Source organism: Nomascus leucogenys, chromosome 18 (genome assembly GCF_006542625.1).
Source record: "Nomascus leucogenys isolate Asia chromosome 18, Asia_NLE_v1, whole genome shotgun sequence".
Lineage (NCBI taxonomy): Eukaryota > Metazoa > Chordata > Mammalia > Primates > Hylobatidae > Nomascus > Nomascus leucogenys.
The window spans coordinates 79,338,725-79,362,852 of NC_044398.1; the positions used below are offsets into that span (position 1 = coordinate 79,338,725).

Sequence of the window (24,128 nt, forward strand, 5' to 3'; positions counted from 1 at the left end):
AAAGTACCTCTGATTAGCTGCTTTCTACAACCAATCATACTAATTGTGGGACACTACTTTATTTGCATGGGGTGTATACCAAGTGGCCAATGGGAAACTTCTAGAGGGTATTTAAACCCCAGAAAATTCTGTAACCTGGCTCTTGGGACCCTATGCTTGGCCTGCTACCACCCTGTGGAGTGTACGTTTTTTTGTTTGTTTGTTTGAGACAGTCTCCCTCTGTTGCCCAGGCTGTAGTGCACTGGCACAATGTCGGCTCATTGCAACCTCTGCCTCCCTGGTTCAAGCAATTCTCCTGCCTCAGCCTCCCGAGTAGCTGTAATTACAGGTGTTCACCACCATGCCCAGCTGATTTTCATATTTTTAGTAGAGAGGGGGTTTCACCATGTTGGCCAGGCTGGTCTCGAACTCCTGACCTCAAGTGATCCGCCAGCCTCGGCCTCCCAAAGTGTTGGGATTACGGGCATGAGCCACCACACCTGGCCAGTCAATATCTTTTTCTTCTTCTTTTCTTTTTTTGAGACGGTGTCTCTGTCACCCAGGCTGGAGTGCAGTGGCGCAATCTTGGCTCACTGCAATCTCCGCCTCCCAGATTCAAGCGATTCTCCTGCCTCAGCCTCCTGAGTAGCTGGGATTACAGGCGCGTGCCACTACGCCTGGCTAATTTTTTATTTTTAGTAGAGATGGGGGTTTCACCATGTTGGTCAGGCTGGTCTTGAACTCCTGACCTCATGATCCGCCCACCGCAGCCTCCTAAAGTGCTGGGATTAAAGGCGTGAGCCACCGCACCTGGCCAGTCAATATCTTTTGATATTTTATTTATTTATTTATTTATTTTTGTCAGACAGCTTGATGTTGGGTGTTTAAGAATTTTCAATTCTTGCCTCCTCAGAAGAAAGGATTTGACTGAGGGGCATAAGGTAGAAGGAGAAACCCAGGCAAGTTTCAGAGCAAGAGTGAAAGTTTATTAAAAAGCCTCAGAACAGTAAGGAAAGGAAGGAAAGTAAAGAAAGAAAGGTATGTGCTTTCCTTGGTTGATAAACGAAGTGTGCTTAGTGATTTTTAACGTTACTGAAGATGTGGCATGTTAAAAAGGCATCTTTCTGCTATCACAGTGGCTCACATCTGTAATCCCATGATTGTTTTTGTTTTAAATCTTGGCCAGGCTGGTCTCGAACTCCTGGGCTCGACAGATCCTCTTGCCTCAGCCTCCCAAAGTGCTGGGATTACTGGCATGAGCCACCACATCCAGCAGTGTAATCCCAGTGTTTTGGGAGGCCAGGGTAGGAGGATCAATTGAGGCCAGGAGTTTAAGACCAGCCTGGGCAACAGAGCAAGACACTGTCTCTACAAAAATTAGCCAGGCATGGTGGCCTGTGGTTCAACCTGAGTGAGACCATGACTCTAAAAATAAAAAATAAAAAAAATTAAAAAAAAAACCCTACCACATTCCTATCACACTAAGAAAATTGGTAACTTAATATCTAATATGCAGAACATATTCAAATTTCCTCAGTTGTTCCAAAAATGTATTAGGGCTTTTTTTTTTCCTTTTCCAATCCCAAGATTCAATCATGGTTTGTTTTTCCATATAGAACAACTGCCCTGCTTTCTGTGTTTCAGGACATAGACATGAATTGTCTTGTAGAATGTTCCTCATTCTGGATTTCTTGTCTCATGTTTTCAGCACAGTTAAGTTCAGGTTACACATTTGGCAATATAAGTGATGTGTACAACTCATGCATTATATTAGAATCAGACATCAGATTGTTACACCATTTTTGATACCAATTTTGACCAGCTGGTTAAGGTAGTAACCACTAGCTACAACATTCCTATAAAGTGCTGGTCTCTAGTTTTAGCACTCATTAATTATACTTTCCTGACATTTATCTCCCTGGGAGTGGTATGATGGTAGTTTTCTAATTCTATCATCTTTTCTATCTTTATTATTGACTTTCTAATGGATAGCTCCCTACCCACACCCACCCTTTCCCCCAGCCCCCCAAGACAGGGTCTCACTCTATCATCCAGGCTGGAGTGCAGTGGTGCTATCTCGGCTCACTGCAACCTCAGCCTCCCTGGTTCAAGCGATTTTCCTGTCTCAGCCTCCCGAGTAGCTGGGATTACAAGCGTGTGCCCCTGTGCCCGATTAATTTTTCTATTTTTAGTAGAGATGGGGTTTCACGATGTTGGCCATGCTGGCCTCAAACTCCTGGCCTCAAGTGATCTGCCTGCCTCACCTTCCCAAAGTGCTAGGATTATAGGCATGAGCCACCGTGCCGGGCCTTACACTCATCCTTTTTTGTTTTACTGTGGATTTTTTTTTTAATTGCGTTTTATGACCCTTTATGGTGGTGGTTCTCAAAGTGTCCTCCTCAATAAGCAAGAGCAGCTTTACCTGGGAACTTGTTACAAATGCAAATCAATCCTAGAGACGCCCAGAAATGTGTTTTAACAAGGTCTCCTCCGAATTCTCACGTTGGATAACCATTGCATTATTGTTTTTGTAAAAAAATTTTTGAGACAGTCTTTTTTGTATTTTTAGTAGAGATGGGGTTTCACCATGTTGGCGAGGCTGGTCTCAAACTACTGACCTCAGGTGATCTGCTTACTGGCCTCCCAAAGTGGTGGGATTACAGGCGTGAGTGACTGCACATTGCATTATTTTTGTCCCAAATGTGAGCAGTGGAGACACCTGATAGGGAACTGCTTAAAAGGGTAAGATTGTTGTGAGACAGTGGAAGGCATCCACTAAGTGGTAAAGTGAAAAAGTTAACAATGGGATCATCCTTTTTGTAAAACAAAATGAAACAAGAAAATGTTCCATAAGTTTACATGTAGGAATAGCAAACCTAATGCCTTATTTTACATCCTGTGCTTTTTTTTTTTTTTTTTTGAGACAGGGTCTCACTCTGTCACCCAAGATGGAGAGCAGTGCTGTGATCATAGGTCACTGCAGCCCTCAACGGCACTGGCCCAAGTGATCCTCCCACCTCAGCCTCCTGAGTAGCTGGGACCACAGGTCTAAGTCACCATACCTTTTTTTTTTTTTTTTTTCAAATATTAACGAGGTCTCACTATGCTGCCCAGGCTGTTCTCCTGACTTCAAGCGATCCTTCCGCTTTGGCTTCCCAAAGTGCTGGGATTACAGGCGTGGGCCACTGCCACCAGTCCATTCTGTGTCTTTTAAATTGTTTTTTGTTTGTTTGTTTGTTTTTCGAGACGTAATCTTGCTCTGTTGCCCAGGCTGGAGTGCAGCGGGGCGATCTCGGCTCACCGCAACTTCTGCCTCCCGGGGTCAAAGGATTCTCCTGCCTCAGCCTCCCGAGTAGCTGGAACTACAGGTGCCCACCACCCCGCCTGGCTAATTTTGTATTTTTAGTAGAGACGGGGTTTCTCCATGTTGGTCAGGCTGGTCTCCAACTCCTGACCTCGAGATCCTCCCACCTCGGCCTCCCAAAGTGCTGGGATTATAGGCGTGAGCCACAGTGCCCGCTTTTTTTTTTTTTTTTGAGACGGAGTTTCACTCTGTCTCCCAGGCTGGAGTGCAGTGGCACGATCTCAGCTCACTGCAACCTCCGCCCCCGCCGGGTTCAAGCCATTCTCCTGCCTCAGCCTCCCGAGTAGTTGGGATTACAGGCGCCCGCCACCACACTCGACTAACTTTTGTATTTTTAGTAGAGACGGGGTTTCACCATGTTGGCCAGGCTGGTCTCGAACTCCTGACTTCAGGTGATCCACCTGCCTCAGCCCCCAAAGTGCTGGGAGTACAGGCGCCCGGCGAATTTAACTTTTATCAGGAGCCATATTACATTGATAATGGAGACGAAGAAAACAGCACAGTATGATCAAGTTTAACTAGCGGGTAATTAGCTGTAAAAGAACTCTCGACTCTTGCTCAAAGAGGTTCAAGCTGCTCTGCTTGTGCGGCAAGGGCAGTGTCCAAATGAAATACTACAAATCAGTCATCTGTCCTTCATTTTCTCCATTCCCCCCACTCACTACACAGCTAAGAAGGCTCAAAGGTACCCTGCAGACACTCAAAACTTGAGGGCACCCAACTCTCAGTTACGAGTGGTGGCAATCATAATGACAGAATGAAGTACCAGTGCAAGAAACTGAAAGCGTGTGGATGTCTCCAGGCTGGAAGTCTGGGTTCGAAATGTCTGCAATGCCTCGCACTTGTGGCCCGTGGGTATCCCTGATCTTCAGAAGCTACTGGTTTCTCCGCCAAACGAAGGGTATGCACCTCATGGACTCAGGTCAAAAAAGTCTTCTAAACAACCCTCTAATGTTTATCTTTCACAGCCTGCCGGGCACACCCATCTTCAAAGGCAGCGGACGGAAAAGAAGTGCCAAGATGGATAGACATATGGCTGTCGCCGCACTCCCGTGTCCCAGCGCCAAGGCCGAATGACCACTTAGGAGATTTTTCCCCTCCAGGCTGCTGTTCCCGGGAGGTGTCCCAACGTCTCTAGTCCAGCCCCTAACTCAGCACTTTACATATCCGACGCTTAACGAAAGCTCTTCCAACTTTTTACCAGCGGTCTGCAGTTATTTTCACCAGTAGAGCCCGGATGAAAGAAGAGCGCGTAGCAACCGTGGCAACCGAAAAACCAGGCGGAAAGGGTGGGGCCCTGGGCGGAAGGGGCGGAGCCCTCTGGCTTTTTCCCGGCGTCCATTTAGAGGCGGGAAAAGAGACCTTCTGAGCACCTTTACTTGCTGAATGGTAGCCTTTCCCCTCAACCAGCAATGGAGGAGCAGCCCCAGATGCAAGCCGCCGACGAGCCCGCGGACTCCGGAGGGGAAGGCGGGGCAGGCGGGCCGCCGCAGGTCGCCGGCGCCCAGGCGGCGCGTAGCGAGGACCGCATGACCCTGCTCCTCAGGTTGTTCCCTTTGGCCTCCTCAGCCGGGGCCAAGTGGGCGTTGTGGCCCGGAACTCCGCCCTTGCTCAGAAGGGTTAGGGTCGAATTCACGCTCGGTCACGTCAGGTCTCCGTGACTGCCTCATTCGCTTAAACTCTTGAAGCTCTTCATCAGCGAAGAGGAGAGAAAAATGATCCTCTGGTAGAGAGGTTATAAGGGTTAAATGAGATAGTGTAGGAAAGTGTTGAGCACAGTGCCCTGGGCCCTTAGAAGCTGTAATTTCTCCTCCTGTTTCCCCGCCCTCCCCTCACCTCTCTGGTTTACAGACAAAATGAATGCCAGAGCTAAACTGGAAGGAAGGTGCCCCTACCATTTCTTTTGTAACTACGACCCTTTGTAACCCAGAAGCTTTATGTGTTATAAATTCTACTAAGCGGATGATGTTTATACTTTTCCACTAAGCGGTTGCTGGGGAAGATTAGATGAGAAGGGACATTGGTCTTCTAAACTAGTGAGCAGGGGAAGGTCCTGGGCCAAATCTGCCTAACTGCCTATTTTTGTGTGACCACTCAAGCTAAGAATAGTTTTTATGTTTAAGTGTTGCGGGGAAAAGATCATAAAAATATTTCATAATATGTGAACTCTATTAGAAATTCAAGTTTCAGTTTCCATAAACAGTTTTATTAGAGTACAACTTTCCCGCCACAAGGGTGGAATTGAGTAGCTAAAACAGAGACCATGTGACTCACAAACCCTAAAAAATTTATTATCAGGTCCTTTACAGAAAAAAATTTGCGGTCCTCTATTCTATATCATAACAGAGGTAGTTTTAAAAAAATCATTATGGGCCGGGCGCAGTGGCTCACGCCTGTAATCCCAACACTTTGGGAGGCCAAGGCAGACGGATCACCCTAAGTCGGGAGTTCAAGACCAGCCTGTCCAACCATGGCCAACATGGTGAAACCCTGTCTCTACTAAAAATACGAAAATTAGCCGGGCGTGGTGGCGCGCGTCTGTAATCCTAACTGCTTGCGAGACTGAGGCAGGAGAATCACTTAAACCTGGGAGGTGGAGGTTGCATTGAGCCTAGATCATGCCACTGCCCTCCAGACTGGGTGACAGAGCGAGACTGTCTCAGAAAATAAATAAGTAAATAAAGTCAAAAGGCAGTTAGAGAATTATGAAACTGTCATGCAAGTGTGAAATATTTTGTAAATACAACTTATTTGGGAGGCTGAGGGCAGATCACGAGGTCAGGAGTTAGAGACCAGCCTGGCCAAGAGACCAGCCTGGCCAATATGGTGAAACCCCGTCTCTACTAAAAATACAAAAATTAGCTGGGCGTGGTGGTGGGCGCCTGTAATCCCAGCTACTCAGGAGGCTGAGGCAAGAGAACTGATTGAACCCGGGAGGCAGAGGTTGTAGTGAGCCAAAGATTGTGCCATTGCACTCCAGCCTGGGCAACAGAGCGAGACTCTTGACTCAAAAAAAAAAAAATTTAATTACCATTTTTTTTCTTTTTTAAATGTTTTGAAAAATGAAAAGACATCTATTTCTTTTTTATTGTTTTTTCCTCCTCCCCTTGCTGTCATCTTAAATTACCATTTGCTCATAGTTTTTCTACTTATGTATGATTTTTGAATTTATAGAACAACTGAAAAACTATATGAATTACTAATCCAAGGATTAGTGTCTTTGTTATTTTTCTGTATCTCCTGATAAAAATCTGTGTTTGTAAATACAGTGGTTTGGGGTTTAATCATTTTGGTCTATTCTTTGTATAGCATCCTCAGTTCAGTGTGGTCTATTAAAAATAAGCTGCCGGGCGCAGTGGCTCACACCTGTAATCCCAGCACTTTGGGAGGCCGAGGCGGGCAGATCATGAGGTCAGGAGATCGAGACCATCCTGGCTAACACGGTGAAACCCCGTCTCTACTAAAAATACAAAAAATTAGCTGGACGTGGTGGCGGGCGCCTATAGTCCCAGCTACTCGGAGAGGCTGAGGCAGGAGAATGGCGTGAACCCAGGAGGCAGAGCTTGCGGTGAGCCGAGATTGCGCCACTGCACTCTAGCCTGGGCAAGAGTGCGAGACTCCGTCTCAAAAAAAAAAAAAAAAATGTTAAACACCAATTTTTTAACTTTTCCTGACAGATGCTGTTTTCCCAGTGTATTCCATTTTGTGTCTTCCTCTGAGGGCTTGAAGTTCTTTATACCCATTTTAAATAAAATGAGGCCAAATTAGAAGTTTGTAATTAGGAGTTTAATTATTTATATTTATTTTGTTGGATCAGCTTCCAGAAAAGAATGAGTTGGTTCATCATATGGTAATGAGCAAAACCTTAATCAATAAATATGTGACTTTATATTCTCTTTATCTGTTTTCAGGCTGAGAGCACAGACAAAACAGCAACTCTTAGAATATAAATCAATGATTGATGCAAGTAAGTATTTTCATTTTCAAATTAGGGTTTTGTTGTTTGTTTGTTTGTTTTTTTGAGACAGGGTGTTGCTGTCACCCAGGCTGTAATGCAGTGGCACAGTCTCTGGTTTACTGCAGCCTCAGCCTCCTGGGCTCCAGCAATCCTCCCACCTCAGCCTCCCAAGTAACTGGGACCACAGGCACATGCTACTGCGCCTGGCTAATTTTCTGTATTTTTTTGTAGAGACAGGGTTTTGCCACCACACCTGGCCTCAAATAAGATTTTGTGAGTTTGATGATTAACAGTACTCGAGTGAAAATAAAATTAACTTTACCAAAAATTGTTTATATATGTTCTAGTGTCGCAAAACTGGTAAACATGCAAGATATTTATGAAGTATGCTAAGTGTGCTGAAGGAAACAAAGGCATGATAAGAGGGAGGGGCTTCTTTTCATAGGGATGGCTTCTCTAAGAAGATGATTTTAGAGCTCAGATCCAAATGAGAAGAGTTTACATTCCAATAGTCTTTTTGTTCTCTGTATAGCTAGTACCATTTTTAAGGGATTGTGACATCCAAAAACTAGATTTAGTTAACACTGTAGAATTTCTATACCTAGGAGACGACAGATGTAAGGCAGGCCACAGGAAGTTTAGTTGTAGCCTTTGAAAGAAGGTGTTTATCTAAAACTGACTATCTGCTCTTTTAGAGGCCAAGACAAGAAGATCGCTTGAAGCTAAGAGTTTGAGATTAGCCTGGGAAACAAAGTGAGACCTCGTCCCTATAAAAATAAAAAAACTTAGCCAGATATGGTGATACATACCTGTAGTCCCAGCTGGGACACACTGCAACATCCAACTCCTGGGCTCAAGTGATTGAGTCACTGTACTGTACTCCACTCCACTGGGCAGCAGAGTGAGACTGTCAAGCAATCAACAGAGAAATAAGTATTGATTCTTTTACCATTTGAAAAAAATATATATATGGCTGGGCTTGGTAGCTCACACCTGTAATCCCAGCACTTTGGGAGGCCGAGGCGGGTGCATCACCTGAGGTCAGGAGTTCGAGACCAGCCTGACCAACGTGGAGAAACCCCGTCTCTATTAAAAATACAAAATTAGCCGGGCGTGGTGGTGCATGCCTGTAATCCCAGCTACTCGGGAGGCTGAGGCAGGAGAATCGCTTGAACCTGGGAGGTGGAGGTTGCAGTGACCCGAGATCACGCCATTGCACTCTGGCCTGGGCAACAAGAGCAAAACTCCGTCTCAAAAAAAAAAAAAAAAAAAAATATATATATATATATATATATACACACACACACACACACACATATATGTGTGTGTATATACGTATATGTGTATATACGTATATGTGTATATATGTGTATGTGTATATATATGTATATGTGTATATATATATATATATATGACCGAGACTTTATTGGTTAAAGGATTGTTTTTTACAATAAAGACATCTATTTTAAAGGTACAATTTGATGAGTTTTGACAAATTTCTAAATCTGTATAATCACTACCACAATCAAGATACAGAACATTTTCGGCTGAGCATGGTGGATCAATCTGTAATCTCAGCACTTTGAGGGGCCAAGGCGAGAGGATTGCTTGAGCCCAGGGCAACCAGCCTGGGAAACATAGCGAGACCCCATCTCTAAAAAAAACAAATTGGCCAGATGTGGTACCATGTGCCTGTAGACCCACCCAGCTGAGGTGGGAGGATTGCTTGAGCCTGGGATATCAAGGCTGCGGTGAGCCAAGATCACACCACTACACTCCAGCCTGGGCAACAGTGACAGAAGGAGACCCTGTCTCCCCAAAAAAAAAGATATAGAACATTTTCTTTTTTCCTTTTTTCTGTTTTTTTTTTTTTTTTTTGAGACGGAGTCTTGTTCTGTCGCCCAGGCTAGAGTGCAGCAGCGCGATCGCAGCTCACTGCAACCTCCGCCTCCCGGATTCACCGCCTCAGCCTCCCGAGTAGCTGGGACTACAGGTGCACACCACAACGCCCAAAGTACTAAAATTTTTGTATTTTTAGTAGAGACGGGGTTTCACCATGTTGGCCAGGCTGGTCTCTTAATTCCTGACCTCAGGTGATCCACCTGCCTCGGCCTCCCAAAGTACTGGGATTACAGGCGTGAGCCACCACACCCCTGGCCACACGTGTGGCTTTTTAAAGCTAATTAAAATGAAATAAAATTTAAAATCAAGTGCATATCAAATGCTCAGTTGCCACATGTGGCCAGTGGCCATCCTATGGGATAGCATAGATAGGAAACATTTCCATCATCACAGGAAGTTCTAGGCTTTTTTCTGTTCCATTGAGGTATTTGTTGATCCCTACACAAGTGCCACATTGTCTTTGTTGGTTGGTGTTTTTTTTTTTTTTTTGAGATGATCTTGCTCAGCTACCCAGGCTGGAGTGCAGTAGCAAGATTTTGGCTCACTGCAACCCCAACCTCGTGGGCTCAAGCGATCCTCCCACCTCAGCCTCCCGAGTAGCTGGGACTACAGGCATGCACTATTGTGCCTGGCTAATTTTCAGTAGAGACAGTTTCACTATGTCGCCCAGGCTGGTCTCAAAAGGTTAGTCATTATTGAGATGGGCTGTAAATGTAAAATACAGACAGAATAATGTGAAATATGTCACTAGTAATGTTAAACTAACTGCACATTGAAATAATATTTTTGATCTATTGGTTAAATAAGTATATTAAAATTAAATTTCACTGTTGCTTTTCTGTAATGTGAAAACGACATTTTAAATGATGTATTTTGCACTTGTGACTTACATTATATTCATTTTGGACAGCACCTTTCTAAAATGTTAGTAACTTCAAAAAATTATTTATTTGCAGGTGAAGAAAAAACTCCAGAACAAATTATGCAAGAAAAGCAAATCAAAGCGTATGTTATATTTAACAATTTTGTTTATGGTCTTTACTAAGATTTAATCATATTTTCTATTACTTTGTTGTTAGATGGAGTCTCACTATCATGCAGGCTGGAGTGCTGTGGTGTGATCATAGTTCATTGAAGCCACAACCTCCTGGGTTCAAGGGATCCACTGGCTTCAGCCTCCTGAGTAGCTGGAACTACAGGCTCATTGTACCACACCTGACTTTCTTTTTTTTTTTTTTTTTTTTTTTTTTTTTTTTTTTAATATTTTGGGGCCAGGTGTGGTGACTCATGCCTGTAATCCCAGCACTTTTGAGAAGCCGAGGTGTGTGGATCACCTGAGGTCGGGAGTTCGAAACCAGCCTGACCAACATGGAGAAACCCCATCTCTACTAAAAATACAAAATTAGCTGGGTGTGATGGCGCATGCCTGTAATCCCAGCTACTTGGGAGGCTGAGGCAGGAGAATCGCTTGAACCCGGGAGGCAGAGGTTGCGGTGAGCCAAGATCGCACCATTGCACTCCAACCTGGGCAACAAGAGCGAGACTCCGCCTCAAAAAAATATATATATTTTGTAGAGATGGGGCCTCACTTTGTTGCCCAGGCTGTTCTCAAACTCCTGGCCTCACGTAATCCTCCACCTTGGCCTCCTAAAGTTCTGGGATTGTAGGCAAGAGCCACTGAGCCTGGTCATAATCTCATTTTTCTATGCTATAACATTGTTTTTATTTTTCCTTTCCTTTATTTTTCCAAATAACTTGTGATGCATATATTGGGAAGTTGTTAATTTGGGGTGGAGATTTATACATACACAAGTGATCACATTAGAACTTTCTGGTCTCCCTTTTTATAAGATACTAAGTGAAGTAGCTCAGGGGCATTAGTTTACCAAATGTGTAAATACACATTAGTATATTGAGCCTGTAGGATACTTGTATTTAGATAGAGGTGTTTTACTTTTTTAAGGGCTTATTCTATACATTTATGTCAATAATGTCTTTTCTGATATTGCTGAAATTCTTTTGCTCATGTTTCTTTGATAGTAAAATTGAAGACCTGGAAAATGAAATTGAAGAGGTGAAAATTGCTTTTGAGATAAAACAGCTTGCATTAGACAGGTAATTATTACATTTTAAATATAAGCATTGTGAACTGACTGCAAAATGGGTATGAGGGCAAAGTGGAGGGAATCTTTTAACTGGGCTGAATGAATTAGTCAAGCACAGTGATGATTAGATAATGGTCACACAAAATTTTTATTATTGTTATTATTTTTTAATTTGACAAGGTCTCACTCTTGCCCACGCTGGAGTACAGCGACATGATCACTGCTCACTGTAGCCTCAACCTCCCAGGCTCAAGCAATCCTCCTGCCCCAGCCTCTGGAGCAGCTGGGACTACAGGCATGCAAAACCACGCTTGGCTAATTTTTTTTATTTTTTATGGAGATTGGATCTCACTGTGCCCAGGCTGGTCTTGAACTCCTAGGCTCAAGCGATCTTCTCACCTCAGCCTCCCCACAATGCCGGGATTACACAAGCCCAGCCTGGTCACACAGATTTTGAGCCCTGAGAGAAAATTTGCATTACAGATGCTCCTCAGTTTGCAACGGATTTAGGTCCTGATAAATCCATTGTAAGTTGAAAATATGATCAGTGAAAAATGCATTTAATACACCTAACCTGGCCGGGCACGGTGGCTCGCACCTGTAATCCCAGCACTTCGGGAGGCCAAGGTGGGTGGATCACCTGAGGTCAGGTTCAAGACCAGCCTGACCAACAATGCAAAACCCTGTCTCTACTAAAAATACAAAAATTAGCCAGGTGTGGTGGTGTGTGCCTGTAATCCCAGCTACTAGGGAGGCTGAGGCAGGAGAATCACTTAAACCCAGGAGGCAGAGGTTGCAGTGAGCCAAGATCACGCCACTGTGCACTCCATTGTGGGTGACAGAGCAAGATTCCCTCTCAAAAAACAAAAAAAAAGTTTTAAAGTTTATAGTCATATATGGTTTTGTATTCCCTAAGTCCTTCATTTCAGGCCCATCCTGATCTTTTTAGTGCCTTAATCCTTCCACTGGCTTTGCACAAAAGTAGATGGCTCAGAGAACTCATTCAGCTCAGGCCAGGTTTCCGATTCACCTGGCCCCTCATTCTAGCAGTGTATACCCACACGCAACAGCCCTATCCATCTTGGTGTTATTTCATATTTCTATGTTTTATTTCTCAAAGTATTTCTCATGTAATAATATTTTAAAACCTACTTCTGTTTTATGTATATTTGAAGGGAAATCAATCTTTGTCATATTTTGAATTTTTTTAATGTACCACAAATGTTATCCATGTTTTATAATGCAAGCTTTTTCCCTCTCATAGGATGAGACTTTCAACTGCACTTAAAAAAAACCTGGAGAAAACTAGCACCCAGTCTAGGTATGATTTTTTTTTCTCTGGATTCGGTAAGGATGGGATCTGCATAGTGACTTTAGTTTTGTGAATTTTAAAAAATTATTACTGCCAACTACCTTTATCTGGGGAATAAGGAAAGTGATGAAATTTTTGTAGGACCTCCCCAGAATTACAGCAACTTTTATAGTTCTAATTATATTTTGTTCCATATGGATTGTACCTGTAAGAAGCAGAAGAGTTTATCCAGAAGATTGGAAAATTTTAAGGGAAAGCTTTAAAAGTTCATTTTTTTCAGTATTTACTATAAATCAGGAACAGGGCTATCTCATTTAATCCATCCAAAACACAGTGAGATAGGAAATATACGCCTCATTTTTTATTGGTAGAAATGAGCTTGTTTGGATCAAACAATTTCCCAAGGGATATAATATAAAGACTAGCAGGTCTCAGCAAACTGTCGCAAGGACAAAAAACCAAACACCGCATGTTCTCACTCATAGGTGGGAATTGAACAATGAGAACACATGGACACAGGAAGGGGAACATCACGCACTGGGGACTGTTGTGGGGTGGGGGTAGCGGGGAGGGATAGCATTAGGAGATATACTTAATGGTAAATGACGAGTTAATGGGTGCAGCACACCAACATGGCACATGTATACATATGTAACAAACCTGCACGTTGTGCACATGTACCCTAAAACTTAAAGTATAATAATAATAAAATTTAAAAAATAAATAAAAATAAAAATTATTATGAGCAAAAAAAAAAAAAAGACTAGCAGGTCAGGTCCTTTGTATCCTGGTGTCTGGCCTCAGAGGTCTTACCTATGATTTTATCTCCCAAAGGTCTTGTGATAAAATATCCCCTTCCCCTGAGCACCAGAAAAATTCCCGCATGGGTATAAGCACTTTTTTTTTTTGGAGATGGAATCTCGCTGTGTCATTCAGACTGAAGTGCAGCTCACTCCAACCTCCACCTGTCCGGTTCAAGCAATTCTCATGCCTCAGCCTCCTGGATAGCTGGGATTACAGGCACCTGCTACAACTCCTGGGTAATTTTTGTATTTTTAGTAGAGACGGGGTTTCACTATGTTGGCCAGCCTGGTCTGATCTAGGCACTTCTATCTTGAGTATCTTAGCCCACACTGATAACACGTTTTCCCCATATTCCAGCTAAATCCAGGATTACATAAATCCAAAAATCTGAATTTGAACAGATAACTTTTTCTCTCCCATAAAAGGAAAGTTTAGCCTGGGTACAGAGGCTCATGCTTGTAATCCCAGCACTTTGGGGGCCTGAGGGAGGAGGATAGCTTGAGCTCAGGCATTTGAGATCAGCCTGGGCAACATAGGGAGGCCTTATCTCTACAAAAAATTTTTAAAAATTAGCCAGGCATGGTGGAGCCACCAGTAGTCCTTGCTACTCCAGAGGCTGAGGGGAGAGGATCAGCCTCCTGCCTTGATTCTAGGAGGTCATGGGGCTGCAGTAAGCTGTGATCTTGCCACAGCACCTTAGCCTGGGCAACAGTGAGACCCCATCTCAAAAAAAAAAAAAAACATTCTTGAGTTAAAGGTGTAGGTTGCAGGACAGCAGGATAGATTCATCACATTGTTACTGAAATGTCAGGGCTTTGGTCTAGGTCCTGTTGCTTGCTGCACAGAAATGTAATCACTGACGTGAGTGTTGTCAGGAAGAAGGCTTTGAGTACTGTAGCCAAAGAGAGGGGAGATCAGTCTCATCTCCTAGATGGACTAAAATTAAGGAGGTGTTTTGTTTTGTTTTGTTTTGTTTTGTTGAGACAGGGCCTCACTCTGTTGCTCAGGCTGGAGTGCAGTGGCGTGATCCTAGCTCACTGCCACCTTGACCTCCCAGGTTCAAGTGATCCACCTCAGCCTCCCAAGTAGCTGGGACTACAGGTGCCCGCCACTGTGCCTGGCTAATTTTTGTATTTTTTGTAGAGATGGGGTTTTGCCATGTTGCCCAGGCTGGTCACGAACTCCTGAGCTCAAAGGGATCCACCTGCGTTGGCCTTCCAAAGTGCTGAGATTACAAGTGTGAACCATCACACCCTGCCAAATTAAGGGTTTATATAGCAGGGAAGATATGTAACCGTGTATGGGAAGACAGGAATTAGGGAGGGGTAAGGAAGAGGAGTTAGTCAGTAGGAAGCAGGTTAGGCAGTCATGATGGGTGAGGGGGTCTGATGTCTTATTGTCCAGAGGGTGTGATCTTGTAAGTTTCAGTTCCTTGATACTATCTGGGAGTCCTGATGGTTGGTTTCCTGAGAAAGGAACTCAGATAAGACAACTGTAACTTTCTCAAGCTTTAAGACTGGGAGGGTCAGTTTCTATGTTTATTCAAAAGAAATCATAAACATCAGTTCTGTGGGACAATTGGGCCAGTTTCACTGTTGACACCAAAAAACAACAGAAGGGTCAGGCCAGTGCGGTGGCTCACACCTGTAATCCCAGCACTTTGGGAGGCCAAGGCAGGTGGATGATCTGAGGTCAGAAGTTCAAGGCCAGCCTGGCCAACATGGTAAAATCCCATCTCTACTAAAAATGCAAAAATTGGCCAGGCGCGGCGGCTCACGCTTGTAATCCCAGCACTTTGGGAGGCCGAGGCAGGCGGATCACAAGGTCAGGAGATCGAGACCACGGTGAAACCCCGTCTCTACTAAAAATACAAAAAATTAGCCGGGTGTGGTGGCGGGCGCCTGTAGTCCCAGCTACTCGGAGAGGCTGAGGCAGGAGAATGGCGTGAACCCAGGAGGCGGAGCTTGCAGTGAGCTGAGGTTGCGCCACTGCACTCCAGCCTGGGTGACAGAGCAAGACTCCGTCTCAAAAAAAAAAAAAAAAAAATGCAAAAATTAGCTGGGTGTGGTGGCAGGTACCTGTGTAATCCCAGCTAGTCGGGAGGCTGAGGCAGGAAAATCTCTTGAACCCAGGAGGCGGAGGTTGCAGTGAGCTGAGATTGCGCCACTGCACTCCAGCCTGGGCAACAGAGTGAGACTCTCTCGAAAAAAAAAAAAAAAATAGCAAGGTCAAATAGGCTGAGGCAGTGTTTTATTAGCACATTTTAAAGTTTATAACTGTTAAAAAAATTAATTGGGATGCAACTGGAATGCCATTAGGCAGAACCATCTTTAGCCTTGAGCTCCATCACCTTGGGATTCTCATGTAAGCCTGATGTAAACAGTAAAATGGAACTTAAGCTTACCCAGTGAGAAACTGCCAACTAACTTCTAACTAGAGATGTTCCACTTTAACCAGCCAATTATATTTTCTGTCTTCTATGAACACCTTATAAAAGCTTCCTCATTCAACTCCCACAGTAGAGCACTAAACAGCTTACAATCCTGTGCTGCCAGATGCATGAATTGTCTTCTCAAATAAACTTGTTAGATTTTAATATGCCTAAATTTATCTTTTAAGACAACCAAATATAGCCGTAAATAGTAGAAAAATGAGTTCAGCTCTCCCAGGTTTGTGCAGATTCCCCTTTTGACCTTCTCAGTTAGTTGCTTCTACAGTGTTTTTCACACCTGGCTGACTATCAGAATAATGTCTATTATAATTATCACATTGTTGCTCCTATCCCAAACTTGCTGAATCAGCATATCTTTTTTTTTTTTTTTTTTTTTTTTTTTGAGACAGAATCTTGCTCTGTCACCCAGGCTGGAGTGCAGTGGCACGATCTTCTTGGCTCACTGCAACCTCTGCCTCCCGGGTTCAAGCGATTCTCCTGCCTTGGCCCCCTGAGTAGCTGGGATTACAGGCGCACACCATCACACCTGACTAATTTTTGTATTTTTAGTAGAGATGGGGTTTTGCCATGTTGGCCAGGCTAATCTCGAACTTCTGACTTCAAGGGATCCACTGTACCTGACCTTTTTTTTTTTTTTTTTAAATAGAGATGTGGTCTTGCTATATTGCCCAGGTCTCAAACTCCTGAGCTCAAGCAATCCTCCTGCCTCAGCCTCCCAAAGTGCTGAGATTACAGGCATGAGCCACTGAACCAGAATATCTGAAGGTCAGGAACTAGGAATCCTTACTTAACGAGCCTCCCAAGTGACTGTGGCACTCTGAAGTATGAGAGCCACTGCTCTGCCCAGCCTTATTCCATACCGTTTTGCTCCAGCCATACCAAACCACTTGATCTAGGTAATTACTTTATATCCTTATTCCACCCTGTGCATAACTCTGGTTCATATTTGTTACTGTGCTACAGTATGATTGTGGATTTATTTTTCTCCACTAGATTCTTTCCTCTTTGAAAACAGATACTGTGTTTTATTTTATTTTACATTCCTGGCACCTGGCATAGTTCTTGAAAGCATGTAGTAAGTACTCAAAAATATTTGTTAAAGAAGTAAAAAGCAGTTTATTCCTTGAAACTATTCTGTATGCTGCAATAATGGTGGATACATGTAATTATACATATGTCAAAACCCAAAGAATGGGTGGGGCCTCAGTAGCTCATGTCTATAATCCTACCACTTTGGGAGGCTGAAGAGGGAGGATTGCTTCAACCCTGGAGTTCCAGACCAGTCTGGGCAACATAGGGAGACCCCGTCTCTACAAAAAATTTAAAAATTAGTGGGACATGGTAGTGTATGCCTGTAATCCCAGCTGCTTCTGAGGCTGAGGCAGGATGATCACTTGAGCCCAGGAGGTTGAGGTTGCAGGAAGCTGTGATTGTGCCACTGCACTCCAGCCTGGGTGGCAGAGTAAGACCCTGTCACAAAAAACAAACCTATAGGATATACACAAGCAAGAGTGAACCCTCATGTAAAATCTGGACTTTGGGTAACAATGATGTGTCGATAGGCCGGGCGCGGTGGCTCACGCTTGTAATCCCAGCACTTTGGGAGGCCGAGGCGGGTGGATCACGAGGTCAGGAGATCGAGACCACGGTGAAACCCCATCTCTACTAAAAATACAAAAAAAAATTAGCCGGGCATGGTGGCGGGCGCCTGTAGTCCCTGCTACTTGGAGAGGCTGAGGCAGGAGAGTGGCGTGAACCCGGGAGGCAGAGCTTGCAGTGAGCCGAGATTGTGCCACTGCACTCCAGCCTGGGCGACAGAGCGAGACTCCATCTCAAAAAAAAAAAAAAAAAAAAAAAAAAAAAAACAATGATGTGTCGATATAGGTTTGTTGATTGTAACAAATGTGCCACTTTGGTGTAGGGGATGTTGATAATGGGAGAGGCTATGCATGTGTCAGGGGTAGGGTGTATATGAGAAATCTCTGTACCTTCCACTCAGTTTTGCTGTGAAACTAAAATTGCTCTAAAAAATACATTCAAAACAAAAGCAGCTTGTTAAAATTGCTCTAAAAAATAAATTCAAAACAAAAACTAAAATTGCTCTAAAAAATAAATTCAAAACAAAAGCAGCTTGTTAGGAAGTTATTAGGGTGTTTCCTCTCCAAATGTGAAATTTTTAGAAATGTTCCCACATTTTTAAATTTGGTATTCTTCAATGTCTGTGACCAAATATTTTTCTAGGGAAATGCATATCTATTTTTAACAGAAATTTAGTTTACATCAAACTTTTCCAGATTTATTTTGTTAAACTGACTTTTTATCCAAGTCTACGGTGGGTTTAATGAAAGTAAGTTTTCACTCATTGATTCCTTTATTAATGACAGTTATTATTTTTAATTAAGTTACAAATAACCTTAATAAATCATCTTTTTGTTTCCTTTTCAGTGTGCTCATGGATGACATGAAACACCTATTAGAGCTAAATAAATTAATAATGAAATCACAGCAGGTAAACTTACACATTAGGCCGATTATGCATTCTCATGATTTTACTCTCAACTTCTTGCTGGTAGCTGTATTGTATAGATTAAATAGGATTGTCCAAAGGGAATGCTATGATTGGAATTCGCTATCCTTGAGTTCTTTCTTTTTTTCAAAATTCCATTATTTCTGACTAATGTTGAACATTATCTACTTATAATTTAAGTTACTGTCTTCCTTTTGCTGTCTGGAAATAGAGGAATTGAAAACCGGAACTTTAGATAACTAAGGCTAGTAGATAAACTCAGTGATTTAAGTATTACAGGTTTGTCCTTACATACAGTAATGTGCTTTAACTTTTTTATTTTTAATAACAGGAATCTTGGGATTTAGAGGAAAAACTGCTTGATATTAGAAAGAAGAGATTGCGTATGTAGAACACTTTTTTTTGGCAGAACACATTTTGCTTACTTTATAGATTGATAAGGCCAGATCTCCTAGCCACTGAGAAATTTCCTAATTTCTGACTTTCAAAATTCCTTAAAATTTTTTACATGGCAGCTTAAAAAGTGATATAAAGTACATTTTGTTCTATTTATTCTCATTGTTTTAGAAGTTTATTTTCATTTTTTGTTTGCTTTTTTCTGAGACAGAGTCTTGCTCTATCACCCAGGTGGAATGCAGTGACTCGATCTTGGCTCACTGCAACCTCTGCCTCCCAAATTCAAGTGATTCTCCTGCCTCAGCCTCCTGAATAGCTGGAACTACAGGCACCCACCACCAAGCCTGGCTAATTTTTGTATTTTTATGTTTAAAAAAATTTTTTAATATGGTATTTTTTTTGGAGACAGAATCTCACTCTGTCGCCCATGCTGGAGTGCAGTGGCACGATCTCGGCTCACTGCATCCTCCGCCTCCTGGGTTTGAGCAATTCTTGTGCCTCAGCCTCCAGAGTAGCTGAGATTACAGGCGTGTCCCACCACACCCCGCTAGTTTTTGTATTTTTTTAGTAGAGATGGGATTTCACCATGTTGGCCAGGCTGGTCTTGAACTCCCGACCTCAGATGATCCACCTGCCTCAGCCTCTCAAAGTGCTGGTTACAGGCGTGAGCCACTGCACCTGGCCAAATTTTTGTATTTTTAGTAGGGACAGGGTTTCACCATGTTGGTCAGGCTGGTCTCGAACTCCTGACCTCAAGTGATCTGCCTGCCTTGGCCTCCCAAAGTGGTGGGATTACAGGCATGAGCCACAGTGCTGTGCCTCATTATTTTAGAACTTTAAATTACAAAATTAGTACATTCTCAGAAGGGGAAAAATAAAAGGATGTAGTAAATTATAATGCAAAAGTAATGCATCTTTTCTGTGTGACCAGTTTGGTATTTATCATTCTAGACTTTTCCATGTCCATATAAACATTTATATATATATATATAATTTCTAAATGATCAAATGATATGTATGGATCTACAGCCTTTTCACTTAATTTATCATGACATGAGATGGTTTTTTGCATTGAAACTGTTGAAATGTTTATTTCAAAGGCAATACACACTGTAGAACATTTGGAAACAAAGGTATACAAAGGAAAAGTTAAATTTTTTTAGTTTTCCATCAAAAGATAATCAGTCTTCAAAGCTTTTTTTTTTTCTTTTCTTTCTTCTTTTTTTGGTGAGAAAGGGTCTTGTTCTGTCACCCAGGCTGGAGTGCAGTGGTGTGATCATAGTTCATTGCAGTTCAGTGCAGCTTTGAACTCCTGGGTTCAAGCCATCCTCCCACCTCAGCTCCCAAGTAGCTGGGAATACAAGTGCACTCCACCACGCCCAGCTAACTTTTTTGTTTTTTGTTGACATCGAATCTTGCTGTGTTACCCAGGTTTATCTTGAACTTCTGCCCTCAACGATCCTCCTGCCTTGGCCTCCCAAAGTGCTAGGATTACAGGCATAAGCTACTGCATGTGGCCTGTATTTCTTTCTTTTTTTTTTTTGTGAGACGCTGTCTCGCTCTGTCGCCCAGGCTGGAGTGCAGTGGTGCAATCTCGGCTCACTGCAACGTCTGCCTCCCGGGTTGAAGAAATTCTCTGCCTCAGCTTCCCAAGTAGCTGGGATTACATGCGCCAACCGGCGTGCCTGGCTAATTTTTTGTATTTTTAGTAGAGACGGGGTTTCACCGTCTTGGCCAGGCTGGTCTTGAACTCCTGATCTCGTGATTCATCCACCTCTCACTCTGAAAGTGTTGGGATTACAAGTGTGAGCCGTCGCACCCAGCCTTTTTTTTTTTTTTTTGAGATGGTGTCTCGCTCTGTCGGCCAGGCTGGAGTGCGGTGGCGCGATCTCAGCTCATTGCAAGCTCCACCTCCCGGATTCAAGCGATTCTCCTGTTTCAGCCTTCTGAGTTGCTGGGACTGCAGGCGCCCGCCACCATGCCCGGCTAATTTTTTGTGTTTTTAGTAGAGCCGGGGTTCACCATGTTAGCCAGGATGGTCTTGATCTCCTGACCTCGTGATCCACCCGCCTCAGCCTCCCAAAGTGCTGGCATTACAGGCGTGAGGCACCTCACCCGGCCAACCTTTTTTTGTTTGTTTTTGTTTTGAAATAGTTTCGCTCTGTTGTCCAAGCTGGAGTGCAGTGGCGCGATCTTGGCTCTCTGCAACCTGTCTCCTGGATTCAAGCCATTCTTCTACCTCAGCCTCCCGAGTAGCTGGGATCACAGGCGTGCCACCACGCCTGGCTAATTTTTGTATTTTTAGTAGATACAGGGTTTCACCATGTTGTCCAGGCTGGTCTCGAACTCCTCACCTCCCCTCCTCTGCCTCCCAAAGTGCTGGGATTATAGGCGTAAGCCACTGTGACCGGCCTCTTTGTTTTTTGAGACAGGGTCTTATTCTGTTACTCAGGCTGGAGGCACACTCATGGCTCACTACAGCCTCGACTTCCTGTACTCAAGCAATCCCTTCACCTCAGCATCCCTGATAGTTGGGACTACAGGTGCATGCCACCATGCCTGGCTAATTGTTTTTTTTTTTTTTTTTTTTTTTTGAGACAAATTCTCGCTCTTTCACCCAGGCCGGACTACAGTGGCGCTATCTAGGCTCACTGCAAACTCCGCCTCCCAGGTTCACACCATTCTCCTGCCTCAGCCTCTCGAGTAGCTGAGACTACAGGCGCCCGCCGCCGCGCCCGGCTAATTTTTTGTATTTTTAGTAGAGACGGAGTTTCACCGTGTTAGCCAGGATGGTCTCAATCTCCTGACCTCATTATCTGCCCGCCTCGGCCTCCCAAAGTGCTGGAATTACAGGCGTGAGCCACCGCGCCCAACCTTAATTGTTTTTTTTTTCTGTAGATATTTTTTTGTTTGTTTGTTTTGTTTTGTTTTGTTTTTTGAGACGGAGTCTCGCTCTCTCACCCAGGCTGGAGTGCAGTGGCACCATCTCAGCTCACTGCAAGCTCCACCTCCCGGGTTCACACCATTCTTCTGCCTCACCTCAGCCTCCTGAGTAGCTGGGAGTACAGGCACCCGCCATCACGCCCAGCTAATTTTTTTGTATTTTTAGTAGAGACGGGGTTTCACCGTATTAGCCAGGATGGTCTCCATCTCCTGACCTTGTGATCCGCCCGCCTTGACCTCACAAAGTGCTGGGATTACAGGCATGAGCCACCACACCCGGCCTTTTTTTCTGTAGATTTCTTAAATTTATTTTTCTGTAGAGACAGGATTCACGATGTTACACAGGCTGGTGTAGAACTCCTGGGCTCAAGTGATCTATCTGCCCACCTTGGCCTCCCAAAGTGCTGGGATTACAGATGGGATCCCATGATCCACTGTGCCCGGCCAGATTTGTTGGTTGGGTTTTTTTTTTTTTTTTTTTTTTTACGGAATTTCTCTCTTGTGCCCAGGCTGGAGTGCAATGGCATGATCTCGGCTCATCGCACCTCGTTTGAGCAATTCTCCTGCCTCAGCCTCCCAAGTAGCTGGGATTACAAGCGCCCGCCACCACTCCCAGCTAATTTTGTCTTTTTAGTAGAGATGGGGTTTCTCCACGTTGGTCAGGCTGGTCTCAAACTCTCTACCTCAGGTGATCTACCCACCTCAGCCTCCCAAAGTGCTGAGATTACAGGCATGAGCCACCATGCCCAGCCGGTTTTTTGTTTTGTTTTGTTTTGTTTTGAGATGCAGTTTTGCTCTTGTTACCCAGGCTGGAGTGCAATGGCGCGATCTCGGCTCACTACAACTCCTGCCTCCCGGGTTCGAGCAGTTCTCCTACCTCAGCCTCCTGAGTAGCTGGGATTACATGGAATTATAGGCGCCTGCCACCATGCCCCACTGATTTATATTTTTAGTAGAGACGGGTTTCACTATGTTGGCCAGGTTGGTCTCCAACTCCTGCCCTCAGGTGATCCACCCTTCTCAGCCTCCCACAGTGCTGATAACAGGCATGAGTCACTGCACCCTGCTCAGATTTGTCATTTGTAAACATTATATAGATTTGCTTGTTAGCAAATAATCTCAGGGTCAGTAGTAGTATTGGTCATCTTGTCTATTCCCCCCACTTTTTTTAAGTAGAATCAGGGTCTTGCTATGTTTCCCAGGGTGGTCTCGAACTTCTGGCGATCTTCCTGCCTCAGCCTTCCAAAGTGTTGGAATTATAAGAATGAGCCACCCATGCTCAGGCTGATGATTCATTTTCTCCACTGCATTCCAACCTCTTTTAATACATTAATGTTGAAGAAAAGGCCCCTGAAATACATCCATTTGTATTTCCAAGTAGTTTAATTCTTAGACTATTTCCAGTAATACAAAAAATGGTTAATGATGTTTATCCCTGGAGAGGGGAATCTTGCTTTTTTTTTTTTTTTTTTTCTGAGACAGAGTTTCACTCTTGTTGCCCAGGCTGGAGTGCAATGGTGCAATCTCGGCTTACTGCAACCTCTGCCTCTGGGTTCAAGTGATTCTCCTGCCTCAGCCTCCTGAGTAGCTGGGATTATAGGCACGTGCCACCATGCCCAGCTAATTTTTGTATTTTTCATAGAGACGGGGTTTCGCCATGTTGGCGGGGCTGGTCTCGAACTCCTGACCTCAGGTGATCCACCCACCTCGGCCTCCCAAAGTGCTGGGATTACAGACGTGAGCCACCATGCCCGGCCAAGGAATTTTACTTTTCATTTAAAATTAATCTTATTTGGCCAGGCATGGTGGCTCATGCCTGTAATCCCAGCACTTTGGGAGGCCGGGTGGGTGGATCACTTGAGGTCAGGAGTTGGAGAACAGCCTAGCCAACATGGCAAAACCCCCATCTATACTAAAAATGCAAACATTAGCCAGGTGTGGTGGTGGGCACCTGTAATCCCAGCTATTCAGGACTCTGAGGCAGGAAAATCACTTGAACCCCCGGGAGGCAGAGGCTGCAGTGAGCCGAGATCGCACCACTGCACTCCAGCCTAGGCAACAGTGAGACTCCATCTCAAAAAAAATAAATAAAATAAATGTTTATATGTTTCATTTTTGTAATTTAAGAGGCAAAAAATATATGTATTTCCTACTTATTTTGGCAACCCAAAATAAGCCCTCATTACATGATGCCACTTGAAACATCTGTAGACAGCTGTTATTGTCATACAGAAATACCTGGAACATTTCGCTAAGGGCATTGCTAAGTACAAAATTAGAATATTGTTATTTTGCACCAGGGAAGTCATTTTCAGATCATAATAAAATTGCAACCTAAAATGCTGCTTATTAAAATTTTTCTCTTGACTAAAATAACCAAGAAGTG

General features: G+C 43.8%; 1 protein-coding gene across 2 annotated transcripts in view; it reads left to right on the forward strand.

Annotated features, from left to right (window-relative positions):
- CENPH (centromere protein H) overlaps nucleotides 1-24,128 on the forward strand; it is a 28,442-nt gene that overhangs the window by 2,090 nt on the left and 2,224 nt on the right. Inside the window, exons 2-8 of one of the 2 annotated variants that reach the window (XM_003266012.3) lie at nucleotides 3,777-4,889; nucleotides 7,255-7,310; nucleotides 10,160-10,208; nucleotides 11,244-11,318; nucleotides 12,573-12,629; nucleotides 18,322-18,385; nucleotides 18,735-18,786. In XM_003266012.3, the coding sequence (XP_003266060.1) occupies nucleotides 4,756-4,889; nucleotides 7,255-7,310; nucleotides 10,160-10,208; nucleotides 11,244-11,318; nucleotides 12,573-12,629; nucleotides 18,322-18,385; nucleotides 18,735-18,786 (487 nt within the window). In that variant the 5' untranslated portion in view covers nucleotides 3,777-4,755. Of the gene's footprint in view, nucleotides 1-3,776; nucleotides 4,890-7,254; nucleotides 7,311-10,159; nucleotides 10,209-11,243; nucleotides 11,319-12,572; nucleotides 12,630-18,321; nucleotides 18,386-18,734; nucleotides 18,787-24,128 lie in introns of those variants that run through there. The other variant, XM_003266013.3, reaches the window with a different exon arrangement.